Source organism: Mus caroli, chromosome 11, assembly GCF_900094665.2.
Source record: "Mus caroli chromosome 11, CAROLI_EIJ_v1.1, whole genome shotgun sequence".
Lineage (NCBI taxonomy): Eukaryota > Metazoa > Chordata > Mammalia > Rodentia > Muridae > Mus > Mus caroli.
This window is the reverse complement of record NC_034580.1, coordinates 73,156,950-73,172,615: the sequence shown is the minus strand read 5'-3', so window position 1 is coordinate 73,172,615 and position 15,666 is coordinate 73,156,950. Positions and strand designations below refer to the sequence as shown.

General features: G+C 45.8%; 1 protein-coding gene across 1 annotated transcript in view; it reads left to right on the top strand.

The window, feature by feature from the left end:
* Supt6h (SPT6 homolog, histone chaperone and transcription elongation factor) overlaps positions 1–15,666 on the top strand; it is a 39,598-nt gene that overhangs the window by 7,560 nt on the left and 16,372 nt on the right. Inside the window, exons 2-19 of the mRNA XM_021177464.2 lie at positions 4,846–4,984; positions 5,717–5,875; positions 5,995–6,071; positions 6,364–6,556; positions 6,714–6,798; positions 7,344–7,617; positions 8,805–8,906; positions 9,556–9,672; positions 10,002–10,091; positions 10,275–10,417; positions 11,988–12,136; positions 12,254–12,352; positions 12,722–12,851; positions 12,937–13,087; positions 13,204–13,358; positions 13,518–13,713; positions 14,228–14,367; positions 14,480–14,597. Of these exons, the coding sequence (XP_021033123.1) occupies positions 4,876–4,984; positions 5,717–5,875; positions 5,995–6,071; positions 6,364–6,556; positions 6,714–6,798; positions 7,344–7,617; positions 8,805–8,906; positions 9,556–9,672; positions 10,002–10,091; positions 10,275–10,417; positions 11,988–12,136; positions 12,254–12,352; positions 12,722–12,851; positions 12,937–13,087; positions 13,204–13,358; positions 13,518–13,713; positions 14,228–14,367; positions 14,480–14,597 (2,487 nt within the window). The 5' untranslated portion in view covers positions 4,846–4,875. The remainder of the gene's footprint in view (positions 1–4,845; positions 4,985–5,716; positions 5,876–5,994; positions 6,072–6,363; positions 6,557–6,713; positions 6,799–7,343; positions 7,618–8,804; positions 8,907–9,555; positions 9,673–10,001; positions 10,092–10,274; positions 10,418–11,987; positions 12,137–12,253; positions 12,353–12,721; positions 12,852–12,936; positions 13,088–13,203; positions 13,359–13,517; positions 13,714–14,227; positions 14,368–14,479; positions 14,598–15,666) is intronic.

Here is a 15,666-nt window from a genome sequence, read left to right as displayed (position 1 = left end):
GAGTTCGAGGCCAGCCTGGTCTACAAAGTGAGTGCCAGGACAGCCAGGGCTACACAGAGAAACCCTGTCTCGAAAAACCAAAAAAAAAATAAAATAAAATAAAAAAAATAAAAATTCAAAATAGGGCTGGAAAGATAGACGGGTGCTCTTCCAGAGGTCCTGAGTTCAATTCCCAGCAACCACATGGTGGCTTACAACCATCTGTAATAGGATCTGATTCCCACTTTTGGCATGCAGGTGAATATGCAGATAGAGCACTCACATACATAAAATAAATGTTTTTTAAAACTCAAAATAAGCCGGGCGTGGTGGCACACGCCTTTAATCCCAGCGCTTGGGAGGCAGAGGCAGGCGGATTTCTGAGCTCGAGGCCAGCCTGGTCTACAAAGTGAGTTCCAGGACAGCCAGGGCTACGCAGAGAAACCCTGTCTCAAAAAACAAACAAAAACAAAAAAAATCAAAATAGAGGTGAAAGGGGGGATGGGATAAGGGATTTGTGGAGGGGGAAACCAGGAAGGGGGATAACACTTGAAATGTAAATAAATAAAATAACTAATGAGGGGGAAGAAAAACAGGAAAAAAGTCAAAACAGAGACCTTAGTAACTAGAATGGTTGGTTTATTTTCACATCTTTCTTTCTACTTGACAAGTCAGCTCCGTGACAACAGGTAGTCCTGCTTTTTCTCAGGCCCCCAGCTTTCACATAGTGTACAGACAGGCACTAAAATAGTACTAAAATAGTTTTTTTGTTTTTTTGTTTTTTTTTTAAAGAATGGCAACTGAGAATTTAGCCTTTGGCTTCTTTACCATCTGAACCCAAAATTTCTACTTGGGTTATTGGGCATATGGAGGGACAGGGTCTCTCTCATGTAGCCCTGGCTCAAACTCAGTATGAATTGGAGGATGAGTTTGAACTTCTGATCTTCCTCTACCTCTGAAGCTCTGAGCTTAAAGCCAGCATGCTCAGTGTATACAGTGCAGGGATAGAAGAGAGGGTTCCTGCACACTAGATAGATGCTCGTCAGTCCTGATACATCCCTAACCAGCTACTGCTGGTTCTTGATGTTGTTGACAAGGTTCATCTTAGTTGGGTATGGTGTTGGTTGATACCAGTTCAGGTGACTTCCAGAACCACAGCCGCCACATTTATGTTATGGATACTAGGCACCTGTATTTGTACAGAGCGCCTAGAGGGTTAGAGCTTTTCTGGTACAGAACCACAGGGGGCCTTTTGCTGTACAGTCATTTGTTGTCGTGGTTCTTGTCATACCTGAGCTGGGTATGATCTCTGTCTTCCAGAAAATTTTACTCTGGGATGTGGGAAAGGGATACGCAGATAGTATAGGGTAGTATAGGGTAGCTGAGGTAGCTGAGGGGTGTAGCAGTCAGCTTTAAGGCTCTGAGGTAGAATCCTGGGGTTATTGACTTGTTTGATGTATGGGATTTTAGTGGGTTGCCTTGTTTTATTGTTTTTTTCCATAGACCCTCGGGTAGCTCAAGCTGTCTTTGACCTTGAACTTATCCTTCGCTGTGTGTCTGTGTATGTATATATACATACATACATACATATATATAGTATGTGTATGAGTGTATGTGCACGTGCGCACACAAATGTGAATGTAGAAGCCAGAGGACAACCTCAGGTACCTTTCCTCTGGGGCTATCCATGTGGGTGTTGGGAATTGAACCTTGGTCCTCTGGAAGAGAAGCCAGAGCTCTTAATTGCTAAGCCTTCTGACCACAAAATAAAATATTTTTTAAAAAAGAAACCCAGTTAACATTTATTGAAATTATGTTCTTAGCTGCTTTTGTAGGTCTACACATGTAATTTCAGTACTTGGCAGTTAGAATCAGCAGGATCTAGACTTCAGGTTCATCCTTGGCTGGATGGCAAATGTTCGGCCACTTTGGGCTATATTGAGACAGTATCTCTAAAGCCAAAAAGAAACTATAGGTTCTTGTTTGGTTTTTTTTTTTTTTTTTTTTGTGGATTTTTCAAATCAGGATTTCTCTGTGTAGCCTTGGCTGTCCTGGAACTCACTTTGTAGACCAGGGTGGCCTCGAACCCACAAATTCACCTGCCTCTGCCTCCCAAGTGCTGGGATTAAAGGCATGCACCACCACGCCCGGTTGTTTTGTTTTTTTAAGACAGGATTTTTCTATGACCAGGCTGGCCTTGAACTCCCACCTGCCTCTGCCTTAAAGGCATTAAAGGCATGCGTCACCATTACTCATTGATGAAGTAGGGAGACATGACAGAGACAAGATTGTGGGTTGTTTTCTCCATGTTTACATGGTTCCAGGAAAGAACGGAGGTCACCAGGTGTTGCACAGTAAGCACTTTTACCCACCGAGCTATCTCACCGACTTTCATCACCTGCATCATCTTTATTATTATTGTGTGTATGGTTTGTGTGTACAGGACCATAATCCACAGTACATGAAGAGATCAGACAGCAATTTTCAGGAATCCTTTCTCTCCTTCACCCATGGGCTCCAGACATCAAACTTAGTTCAACAGGCTTTGGGTGCACCTGTTGTCATTCTCTGGGTGATCTGGGTGTTAGGTGAGGAGGTCAGAAGTTGATGTTTGTTTCGGTTGGTTTTTTGAGACAGGCTTAGATTAGATTGTCATTTGTCCTGTGGGTATGTCTGTGAGGTTGTCTTGATTTTTTTTTTTTTTTTAAGATTTATTTATTTTTATTTATATGAGCACACTGTAGCTGTTTTCAGACACACCAGAAAAGTACATTAGATCCCATTACAGATGGCTGTGAGCCACCGTGTGGTTGGTAGGAATTGAACTCAGGACCTCTGGAAGAGCATATAGGAGGGCCCAGTTCCCTATGGAAGGACCAACTGGTCCTGAAGCATATCAGCAAGCTAGCTAGAAGCAGCATCCTTCTTTATGGTTCCTGCTGTGTCTTGTCTGTGAATGAGTTTCTTGAAGTGAGTCAGAGGTGGTGCTATGTAGAATAGCAAGCAAGCCTGGCCTTCGAGTTTCTGCCTTTACTGCCCCCGGGGTGGATGTGACCTGGAATTATAAGGTGAATCAACTAACTCTTCCCTCCTCTAGAGGACTTCTGGGCAGCGTTTATGACAGCAACACAAGTGAAATGAGGAGGGAAATGATACTAATGGCTTGGTCGTAGTTCTGAAGAGGTTCTTTTTAGCCAAATTCTCCAAACCAGCAAGCAGTCATACAAACAGCCATAAGTTTACATCATGTGTCCATAACGGGATCCGATGCCCTCTTCTGGTGTGTCTGAAGACAAGCTACCATGTACTCATAAACATAAAATAAGTTTACATAGTGTGACTAAATCCATTAAAAAGGGATTTTTCTTTTTTAAAATAATTTTATTATTTTTATTTTATGTATGTGAATGTTTTGTTTGTATGTCTGTGTGCCACATATGTGCCTGGAACCAGAAGAGAATGATATTGGATCTCCTGGAGCTGAGGTCACAGTTGGTTCTGAGAAGCCATGTGGGTGTTGGGAATCAAACCTGAGTCCTCTGGAAGAACAGCAGAACAGCTAGTGCTCTTAACACAGCCATCCCTCTGGCCTCCCTGTCCTTCCCTTTGTTGGGGCAAGGTCTTGTGTATTCCTGGCAGACCTGGAACTCACTCTGGACCAGACTGGCCTCAGATTCTCAGAGATCAAACTCTGGGTATCTATGCATGGCAGGGATTTTTCTCTTGACTCTGCTAGAGTATGTGTGAAAGCACACATGTGCTGGCAGCTCCTGTTTCCAGTCTTCCTGTGAACAAGGCCTATAATCCCATCCTCCCATCAGAGCCTCACCTATGTAGTCATCTCTGTGCTAGGTGCTTTCTTCATCTGCCCAATTCTGCCTGGAAATTTTCAAGTAAAACACCTAGGCTAAGAGAAATAATCAAGCCAGATGTGGTGGTTACTTCCTGTAATCCCACCACTGGACAGGCAGAAGCAGGAGGATTGCTGTGAATTCAAGGCCAGCCTGGGTGAGATCCTTTCTCACTAAGAACAGTGAGGAGACAAATGATACTGATGAAAGCTAAATGCCATCCTTTAAAAATACAAGAGGAGGGGCTGGAGAGATGGCTCAGCAGTTAAGAGCACTGGCTGCTCCTCCAGAGGTCATGAGTTCAATTCCCAGCAATCACATGGTGGCTCACAACCAACTGTAATTGGATCTGATGCCCTTTTCTTTTCTTTCTTTCTTTTTGGTTTTTCGAGACAGGGTTTCTCTGTGTAGCCCTAGCTGTCCTGGAGCTCACTTTATAGACCAGACTGGCCTTGAACTCAGAAATCCGCCTGCCTCTTCCTCCCGAGTGCTGGGATTAAAGGCGTGCGCCACCACACCCGGCTCTGATGCCCTTTTCTGGTGTGTCAGCAACAGGGTGCTCATATATAGAAAATAAATAAATCTTAAAAAAAAAAATACAAGAGCAATAACACTAGGAGCAATGGGAAATGGGAGATGTGGAGCCATCTGATTGTTTCCTGGTTCTGGACCTCCTGCATGCTAGGTGAGCCCTTACCATTGAGCCACACTTCCAGAGTGAGCCTCCTCATTCTTACTAAGGAGTAAGATGGAGTAGGCAAAGCGGTGGTAGATAGCTACAGGATTTTGTGGGAAGATTTAAGAGCTCTCTTTAAAACCGTGTGTCTTTGTTATAAGACAGGGTCTTACTGTATAGCTCTGGCTTTCCTGAAACTCATGCTTTAGACCAAGCTGGCCTTGAACTCACAAAGATCCACTTGCCTCTACCTCCTGAGTGCTGGGATTAAAAGTGTATGTCACTAACACCTGGCTCATGGGTCTTTTTTTGCCTCTCCTTCTTCCTTTCCTTTTGTAGTCTTCAAGGAGGCTGTGAGAAGCAGCAACAATGTCTGATTTTGTGGAAAGTGAGGCCGAAGAGTCAGAAGAAGAATACAATCATGAAGGCGAGGTGGTACCTCGAGTCACCAAGAAGTTTGTGGAAGAGGAGGATGATGGTGAGGAGGCCCCAGCCTCAAGCTTCTCCCCACTATTCCTAAGCTTTGGATAGTTGGAGTCTTGCTGATGAAAGGCTCAGGCTGAGCACAGGAGTTCTCACACATGAGGTACCAGCTTGAGAACGTTCAGTCATTCTTAGAAACACATAGTGCATTACACTGCTGTCTCCCAGACACAGTACTTAGAAAACTAGGAAAACAAAATAAGATACAGCTGTTATATGTGCTAGTGTGAGTTTACATTCATCTGTGGGGCAGACAGTGATCTGATAAATAAATCTGTAGGCAGCGCTACCTCCTCTTAACCCTGTGAATGTTTATGTACCCCATTTTCTAACCTTTAGGTTCATCAACAGAGTGGAATTGGGTAATAACATTAAAGGGGAAGGGGGTGTAATTTTCAGCCAAAGGATCTAAGGAGTACAGGTGCTGAGTCTGTGCTTTGCTTTGAGGGAAATGGGTTACCAGCAGGTGTAAAGCTTCTAGTGACGCCTTGAGGAAGCCAGGTGATTGGGAAGATTATCTTTCTTAAAGCCAGGTGATGAAGGGGGAGAGACACCTTCCTTTGCAGGTGCTGCTGCTCTGAGTCCTGCATTGTGCTGTTAAGTGTGAAGCAGGAATTAGCATGCCACCTAGTCACTGGGTGCAGGGCAGGGGGATAATTAAGTACGTGGGTAGTCTGCACCCACCCCCTCTTCCTAATCTCCATGCCTCATATCTTCATGATTTCAGATGAGGAGGAGGAAGAGGAGAATCTAGATGATCAAGATGAGCGAGGCAACCTGAAAGACTTTATCAATGATGATGATGATGAAGAGGAAGGGGAGGAGGATGAGGGCAGCGACTCTGGGGATTCAGAAGACGATGTTGGCCACAAGAAGAGAAAACGCCGTAGGTCCCCTTGTCACCTGGGGCGGGGTGGTGGCAGGGGGCGCGGGCTTGGGGCGCGGGTGGCGAGAGTTGCAGTGAAGAAGAGCCTTGTCTCATTGTGGGCACCTTGTTGTCTTTAGCATCTTTTGATGACCGCCTGGAAGATGATGATTTTGACCTCATTGAGGAGAATTTGGGTGTTAAAGTCAAACGAGGAGTAAGTGCTTTCTTTACCCTTTTCCCCGAGTAGTCTGGGGTCACCAGGGAAAAAAAAGGATGACTAGTAGCATCATGCTTTGGGGCCCAGATCTAAAGCGTATGAGAAAAAGATTTGCCAGTTTGCAGGGTGGGCCTTGAGGCTGGTTAAACATGACTCAATGTGTTCTTTCCCATCTCACTTGATAAATGTAATTGTGGTAGGAATATAGAAATGAGCCTGGACAGCAGACATCCTTACAATTGACATACACAAACCCCATCCTAAAAGGGCACATTTTTCTCAATACTAGCAAAAATACCGACGTGTCAAAAAAATGTCTGATGATGATGAAGATGATGAAGAGGAATATGGCAAAGAGGAACACGAGAAGGAAGCCATTGCAGAGGAAATCTTCCAAGATGAAGAAGGGGAAGAACGCCAGGAGGCTGTAGAGGCCCCCATGGCCCCTCCAGACGAAGAGGAGGAAGATGATGAGGAGTCAGGTACATGTCAATTGTTGGACAGGGAAGCCAGCATTGGGTGGGTGCTGAGATTTCCTGGTCCTTAACAGAGAAGGGCCTTTTAAGTGCCTCCCCAATTTTCTCCTCAGCAGGAACCAGGTTTATCCACTGAGCACTAACCTGTTTCTTGTCCACCCAGATATTGACGATTTCATTGTGGATGATGATGGACAGCCTCTGAAAAAACCCAAATGGCGAAAAAAGCTCCCTGGATATACAGATGCGTAAGTGCACCCTGTTGCCATGTGATGATAAGGACATTGTATGGGCGTGTACCAAAATTAGAATATCCCTAACTCTGATCTGTTTTGTTCTGTGCCTCAAGTCACCACTGCTAGGCAGTGATCCGACTCTCTCTCCAGTCACTGTGCACTCTGAGGTATAGGTCCTCAAACCATTAGAATCGATTTCCACCTGAGCATGAGTGCAGCATCCCTCTGCTGCCCATTGTATTCCCTTATAGATGGTCTGATAACCTGCATTAATATCTGAAAGTTTGAGGGGTTTATGATGTGCTAGTGTCTTGGCAGAAGATGCTCACCAAGCAGAGAAAGGACCCGACTATCTGTGATGTTGGTTCCTGTCTTAGGCAGGTGTCAAAAGTAGGCTTTTTATCTTCTGATAATAGTTTGCCTGGAAGCCTTCAGCCACCTATTTATTTCATACTGAGTGTGGTTTTCCACCTGGCTTTCTCTTTGCAAAGTTTCTGGGCAGGAGCTGCATGTGTCCTCTCCCCGCTGAGCCCCCTGCCTCTTACTCTCACACACAGAGCCCTGCAGGAAGCCCAGGAGATCTTCGGTGTGGACTTTGACTATGATGAATTTGAGAAATACAATGAATACGATGAAGAACTGGAAGAAGACTATGAGTACGAGGATGATGAGGCTGAAGGTGAGATCCGAGTGCGCCCCAAGAAGACCACCAAGAAACGAGTGAGTCGCAGGAGCATCTTTGAGATGTACGAGCCCAGTGAGCTGGAGAGCAGCCACCTCACAGACCAGGACAATGAAATCCGAGCCACTGACTTGCCTGAGAGGTTCCAGGTAAGAACCACAATGAGTAGTATCTATGATGGACTTTGAAACCCATGTAACCCAGGTTTAGTGAGTCCAACTATCAATCCTGGCAGTACTGAGAATTAAAACTAGGGCCTCATAGGTGGGAAAGGGTGCTACTGTTGAGTGAGATCCTTGGTCCTCTCTGCACTTTTTATTTTGAAACACTCTTAACTTAGGCTGCTTCCAATTGACTCTGTAGCTCAAGCAAGTCTTAAACATGGGGTCCTCCTTTCTCAGCCTTCTTAGGATCTAGGATTACAAGACTAACTTTGAAATGACATTCTTTTGTTTTTGTTTTTTTTTTTTTGTTTGTTTGTTTGTTTGTTTTTCGAGACAGGGTTTCTCTGTGTAGCCCTGGCTGTCCTGGCACTCACTTTGTAGACCAGGCTGGCCTTGAACTCAGAAATCCGCCTGCCTCTGCCTCCCGAGTGCTGGGATTAAAGGCGTGCGCCACCACGCCCGGCTTGAAATGACATTCTTTTGTTGCCTCTTTTTTTTTTAATTGTTTTTGTTTGTTTTTGAGACAGGCTATCATGTGGTCCAGGTTGGCCTCAAATTCAATAAGTAGCCAAGGATGACCTTAAATTCCTGACCCTCTTGATTGCTGGGATACAGGCAAACACCACTCTTGATTGCTGGGATACAGGCAGACACCACTCTTGAGTGCTGGGATACAGGCAGACACCACTCTTGAGTGCTGGGATACAGGCAGACACCACTCTTGAGTGCTGGGATACAGGCAGACACCACTTGCCAGGTTGTGGTCCTGAGATTTTGTGAATGCCAGGCAATGCCAACCAAGACACACCCCCAGCCCATAAATGGAATTCCTTTTTTTTTTTTTTTTAAAGATTTACTTATTTATTATAAGTACACTGTAGCTGTCTTCAGACACACCAGAAGAGGGCGTCAGATCTCATTTTGAGTGGTTGTGAGCCACCATGTGGTTGCTGGGATTTGAACTCTGGACCTTCGGAAGAGCAGTCAGGGTGCAGATACTGAGCCATCTCACCAGCCCCTGAAATGGGATTCTTAGCAGATCTAAAAATGCTCATTCCATGGCACTAGAATTGCATTCCTGGGGATCACATGCTGCTGTGTGAAAGTGGTATATGGTTTTTTCCTAAGCAGAATATAACATAAAGCTATCTCGCCCTCTTAATGCATTACAGCTTCGCTCCATCCCAGTCAAGGCAGCTGAAGATGACGAGCTAGAAGAGGAAGCTGACTGGATCTATAGAAATGCCTTCGCAACACCGACCATCTCCCTCCAGGTACTCACAAGCTTGAACTTGAGAAGCTGGAAAGCTGGTGGTTAGGAGCCCTTGTTGCCTTGCAGAGAACGAGGGTTTGGTTCCCAGCACCCACATGGTGGTTCACAGCTACCTGTAACGGTACTTCTAAGGGTCCCACTCCCTCTCTGACCTCTGAGGATACCAGGCACGCACTTGGTACACAGGTATACATGCAGGCAAAGCATCTGTACATGTAAATAAACGTTAAAAAGAATTCTAGGGCTGGAGAGATGGCTCAGCAGATAAGAGCACTGACTTCTCTTCCGAAGGTCCTGAGTTCAAATCCCAGCAACCACATGGTGGCTCACAACCATCTGTAATGAGATCTGGTGCCTCTTCTTAGGTGTCTGAAGACAGCTACAGTGTATTTACATGAGAGAGAGAGAGAGATTGCTTTAAAAAAACAAAACAAAACAAAACAAAACAAGAATTCCAATGCAACTCAGAAACCAGTTCATAAGACTGAGAAGCTGTCCCTCCCCTGTGTGACGCTTCCTTCTTTATGCATGGAAAGAGCACTGTATGTGTATATGTAAGAAAAATGTCTATGAATGTTAAGAAGCTCTGTGTGGTAAGACACAGGGTAACATGATTTGCTGACTGTGTTTTGTTTTGCTTCTTATTGTAGGACAGCTGTGATTACCTAGACCGTGGGCAGCCAACTAGTAGCTTCAGTCGAAAAGGGCCCAGCACAGTTCAGAAGATCAAAGAGGCCCTGGGCTTCATGCGGAATCAGCATTTTGAGGTAACTCCATGAGCTCTGGTAACCCGGTAGTTAGAAATTCATTAGAAAATAGAGGATAAGGCAAGAGATAGCTACAAGTCAAGTGTCATCCTTAGGAGTCCCTCAGCTCAGGAGTTGTAGAGGGTACTAGTGATCCAGGGGACAGGATACCTTGTTGGCAGTTTAGCTCCTCCACTAGGGAAAGCACTTCACTGGTCAGGCCAGTTGGCGAGGGCTTTCTTCTAATTTGAATTTTGTGGAGCTTTTAGTCTAGGAAATAATTATCTTCCAGCAGAAGAGACACTTTCAGATCTTTCTTCTGGATGACAGCAGTGTCCTTGCTACCATAGGTGCCTTTCATTGCCTTCTACCGAAAGGAGTATGTGGAACCTGAGCTGCACATCAATGACCTGTGGAGGGTGTGGCAGTGGGATGAGAAGGTAACATGGACAAAAGGCCCACAAGGAGCTGAGAACTGGGTGGAGGAAAACCAGTATGGGGTTCTGCAGCTCTGACCTCCAGGACTGCCAGCTTCCCACATTGGGGCTTTGCTAAAGGGAGCAGCAGACCTGAGTCTCCAGAGCCTGAACCCCAGTCCTCACTCCTGCCTTCCTCTGCCCTAGTGGACTCAGCTGAGAATCCGCAAAGAGAACCTAACACGGCTGTTTGAGAAGATGCAGGCTTATCAGTATGAACAAATCTCTGCTGACCCTGACAAACCTCTTGCTGATGGCATCCGGGCTCTAGATACTACTGACATGGAGAGGTAGGACTGCAGGGCTAACTTTGTTACTGGGAGCCTGCAGGCTGAAGGCAGGTCCTCAGGAGCACTGTTGCTTTGCAGAATTTACAGCATGGGTCCGCAGCCTTTAAGAGTCCAAATTGTCAATACATCAAAAACTTCGTTCTTTGTGTTTATCTTTTCAAGACAGGGTCTCCTATGTAGCTCCTGCTTTAGAACTCATCAGGCTGGCCTTGAACTCAGAAATCTTCCTGCCTCTGCCTCCCAAGTACTAGGACTAAAGGCTTATCCACCGCGCCCAGCTAAAAGTGGACTTTGTAGCTGAGTGGTGGTCCACTTCTGTAACTGGAGAGGTAGAGCTGGGAAGATCGTGAGTTCAAGGTTAGCTTGAGCCATATACAGGGGAGCCTATGGGGGAGGGGTCTGACATTCATTTTGGTTTTCCGTATTGGTAGATAAAAAACAAATTGATTTCTTTACTAAAATTAAATTGTTAAAAAAAATCAGAAATTCAAGTTAGGTGTGATGTCCCATACCTGTAATCCCAGCACCAGAATTGGGCAACATAATGTTTGTCTCAAACTTAAAAAAAAAAAAGGCAAACAGGAAAGGTATCAGGCTATACAGTGGCAAGTGCTTTCAGTCTGAGCCATCTCACCAGCCCGTGTCGGGTGTTCCTATCAGGTAATATGTACATTTACCCAGTGTACAGAAGGTTGCATAAGAAGAAACACTTTATAATTGGAAAGTAATTTGGGAGCCTGAACAATGTGGTATTGGAGGGCAACAGATAGTTTGGGTGGGTAGTACTTACGCTAAGAAGTACTTTCAAGGACTTTGAACTTCACTAAGCACATCTGTGTCTGCCTCTTCCTTATACCACTTTTTTCTCTTGAGACAAAGTCTTACTGTGCAGCCCAGACTGATCTCAGACTTATAATCTAGTTCGTCTGTCTTTCTAGTACTGAGATTACAGGGGTGTCCTGCCATACCTGACTTCACTTCTAATAATTACCACTGATCATTTCAGTTTGTGTACGTTTGTGTCCTTATTTTGTGCAAGTGTGTATATCTTGTTACAAGATCTCCTATAATACAGTCTGGCCTCAGGCTGCTCATACTCCCAGCTCTCACACCCGGCTTTCTTGTTGGTTTGGGTTTTGGGGTTTTTTTTTTTTTTTTTTGGTTTTTGAGACAGGGTTTCTCTGTGTAGCCCTGGCTGTCCTGGAACTCACTCTGTAGACCAGGCTGGCCTCGAATTTAGAAATCCGCCTGCCTCTTCCTCCCAAGTGCTGGGATTAAAGGCGTGCGCCACCACCACCCGGCTCTTGTTTGTTTTTGAAGTAGGATGTTGCTGAATGTCCCAGGCTTACCTCAGACTTGAAGCAAGCTTCTAGCTTCAGTCTCTAAATATTCAATCATGCACTGCCGCTCCCAACAAGTTGCATTTCCTTAAGATACCTTAGCTGTACTTGAGCTGAAGCTAGGGACTATTGTATGACTTTGTTCGTCCTACTTGATGTTGCCTTCTGGGACCTAGACACCTTACAGCAGAGCTCGCTCAGTAACGGGATGCTGCACCTTTCCCCTTTAGGCTCAAAGATGTTCAGTCAATGGATGAACTGAAAGACGTCTACAACCATTTCTTACTTTACTACGGCCGTGACATCCCCAAGATGCAGAATGCTGCCAAGGCTAGCCGGAAGAAGCTGAAACGCATAAAGGAGGATGGCGACGAAGAAGGTGCGTGCAGAGAAGGGATGCTCCGTCACTGGTTGGGGTGCGCGTCCTCGGAGCTTTCTAAGATCCTTGGAAGCACCTGAGAAACAAGAGCTGACTGACCTCAAATTTTGTTTCCAGGTGAAGGTGAGGAGGCTGAAGATGAGGAACAGAGGGGACCAGAGCTCAAGCAAGCCTCCCGCCGAGACATGTATACCATCTGCCAGAGTGCCGGGCTAGGTACAGACCACCTTCTTTGTCACCTAGGCATTATAGCTTTAAATAAGGAAACAGTTGCAATAATCCCCTAGTGGACAGGAACAAGAAAGAATGCCTTAGTTACTTACCCAGGTCTCCGTGAACACTCGTTCCCCAACTATCTTTATATATCCCCTTCCCTACGATTGTCTGTCCGGTGGCTCTTGAATTTCTAAAGTAGTTAAGTCTTCCAGGTGATTAAAGTCAGGTTTTATTTGTTGCCTTTTGGTGACCTGCCCTGCCTGCTAATTGTCTTGTTGTCTGATTTCCAAGACAGCTGCTGTCCCTGTAACCACTGAGCATTCTGCTGGGTGGCTGCAGCTTCACCTGTCACTCTTCTGTTTGCTGTAGATGGCCTGGCCAAAAAGTTTGGCCTCACACCTGAGCAGTTTGGGGAGAACCTCCGTGACAGCTACCAACGCCACGAGACAGAGCAGTTCCCCGCAGAGCCTTTGGAGCTGGCCAAAGATTACGTGTGCAGGTGGGTATGCAGTAGTGGACCAGCAGGAAGAGTGACCCGAACACTGAGACACCCTCATCCTGCAGCTCCACTGTTGTCCCCACAGCCAGTTCCCTACACCAGAAGCTGTGCTTGAAGGTGCCCGATACATGGTTGCACTACAGATTGCCAGGGAGCCCCTTGTCAGACAGGTGCTGAGACAAACCTTTCAGGAGAGAGCCAAGCTAAACATAACCCCAACCAAGAAAGGTAGAAAGGTAAGTTGGGGAAAGGGCGACTGTTCTAAACTGCATCTATGTGGAGCCCAATGGCAGCCTCTCCTCCCTGAGCAAGCACTGCCTCCCTGCTCACGCCCCGCTCTCCATGACTTTAGGATGTGGATGAGGCCCACTACGCTTACTCTTTTAAGTACTTAAAGAACAAGCCTGTTAAAGAGCTGAGAGATGACCAGTTCCTCAAGATAGGCCTGGCTGAGGATGAAGGGCTGCTCACCATTGACATCAGCATAGATATGAAGGGAGTGGAAGGGTAAGTGAAGCCTTGGGCTGGAAGAAGTTGGAGGCAGGAGGGCAGCTCTCAGGAAGGCAAACCACCATTTCTGAGTTACGCGAGCTCGTCGTTGGCTCACTCGTGCATGTCTGAGCGTTGTCTTCTCTGTCAGGACCAGAGCTTTGTGTGTTTCTTCAGGTATGGTAATGACCAGACGTATTTTGAGGAGATCAAGCAGTTTTACTACCGGGATGAGTTCAGCCACCAAGTACAGGAATGGAACCGGCAGCGCACTATGGCCATCGAGCGAGCTCTGCAGCAGTTCCTCTACGTGCAAATGGCCAAGGAACTTAAGAACAAGCTGCTAGCTGAGGCCAGGGAGAGTGTTGTGAAGGTGAGGGCTACAAGCTCATGCCTCTGTCCTCTCTGGGGTGGCACTAGGTAGTTAACCCAAGGCCTTGCACAAGTAGGCAAGTAAGTATTCTACTACTGAGCATACAACCCTAGCCCTAAACTCATTTTGGTCTGTTATATTTATTTATTGATTATGTGTATGGGTATATGCACAGATATGTGAAGGGCAAGGTTACCTTTCAGAAATTGATTCTCCCCTTCTGCTATGTGGTTCCCATGGATTGAACTCGGGTTGTCAGAACTGGCAGCGGGGTCCTTTCTTTACCTGCTGAGACTTGTCCATCTCCATACACACACTCTCTCTCTCTCTCTCTGTAGCCCAGGCTGACCTTGTGATCCTCCTGTGTGCTCATGCCACAATGCCCTAGCTTTCCTTCTTTGTAGAACTACTTGTAAGCCTGCCAAGTAGCTAGGAAGATGTGCTCCCATGAATACATGCCTTTGTCCGCTTGAAGGCCCTGGTGACCACAGTGTCTGCTGGGTCTTTCCTTTAGGCCTGTAGCCGAAAGCTCTACAACTGGTTGAGAGTGGCACCCTACCGACCAGATCAGCAGGTAGAGGAGGACGACGACTTTATGGATGAGAACCAGGGGAAGGGCATCCGAGTCCTAGGCATTGCTTTCTCCTCTGCCAGGTACCTGCCTGCCCTGCACCATCTCTCTCTGTCTTTTATGTTTTCTTCTTCCCATTCATGGTTCAGATTGCTAACTGTTGCGCTGTTCTCTCCGTGTCTGTCTGGCTGGCAGAGATCACCCTGTGTTCTGTGCCCTAGTCAATGGTGAAGGAGAAGTGACTGATTTCCTCCGCCTGCCCCATTTTACCAAACGGCGAACTGCATGGAGAGAAGAGGAGCGGGAAAAGAAGGTAAATCTCTCCAACACTGGTCACGTGTGTGCACCCGGGGTGCACTCTGCAATCAGCGAGATCAAAACGACAGAAACTCACATAAATAAGTGTATCACTAAGTATACGCCAGAAGAACGTGATAACCTTAGGGAAGAGTATCAGATGTAGACCAGGCTGGCTTTGAACTCAGAGATCTGCCTTCCTCTACCCTCCCTGGTGCCCCTCCATTGTTGGGATTAAAAGCATGCACCACCACCACCACGTAAAAAACCAGTAAACCACACTGCTTATCTACTGATACTTTGATTCCCATTTTTTGTTGTTGTTGTTGTTTTGGTTTTTTGAGATAGTATTTCACTGTGTAGCCTTGGCTGACCTTGAACTCGCAGAGATCCATTTACCTCTGCCTCCCAAGTGCTGGGTTTAAAGGCCGGCTCTGATACCCATTGTAATATTTTATAACTATCTCATCTCTGGAAGTCTGTCTTAATTCTGCAGGCAGTAGATGGCACTCAGTTACTGGGTGTGGTTTGTCTCTGGTATGCAGCCAGTGCCACAGGCCTGTGTCCCTCTACATCTGTCTTGGCTGCTTCTCTTCTTACCAGCATCTGGGTCACACTGTCCCATGAGCTGAAAGCCATTGGGGAATTACGCCAGCCTCTCCCTGCTTCTGCCAGTCATCACCTCTTTTTTCATAAGAAGGCTGAATTTGAAATATTTCTGAATTTCTTTTTCCTTTTCTTTCTTTCTTTCTTTCTTTTTTTTTTTTTTTTTTTTTTTTTTTTTTTTTTTTTTTTTTTTTTTTTTTTTTTTTTTTGGTTTTTTGAGACAGGGTTTCTCTGTGTAGCTCTTGCTGTCCTAGAAGTCACTCTGTAGACTTATCATAATGATATCTTAAAATTTTATAAGACCCTTATTCTAAAAAATTTAACAAAGTTAACAACTATGGTTTATGTTCTTGTTTTTTTAAGGGGGGGGGTGTTGATTGTTCTTTTGTTTTTCCTGAGACAGGGTTTCTTTGTGTTATAGTCCTGGAACTCCCTTGTAGGCCAGGCTGACTTCAAACTCATAGAGATTTGCTTGCCTC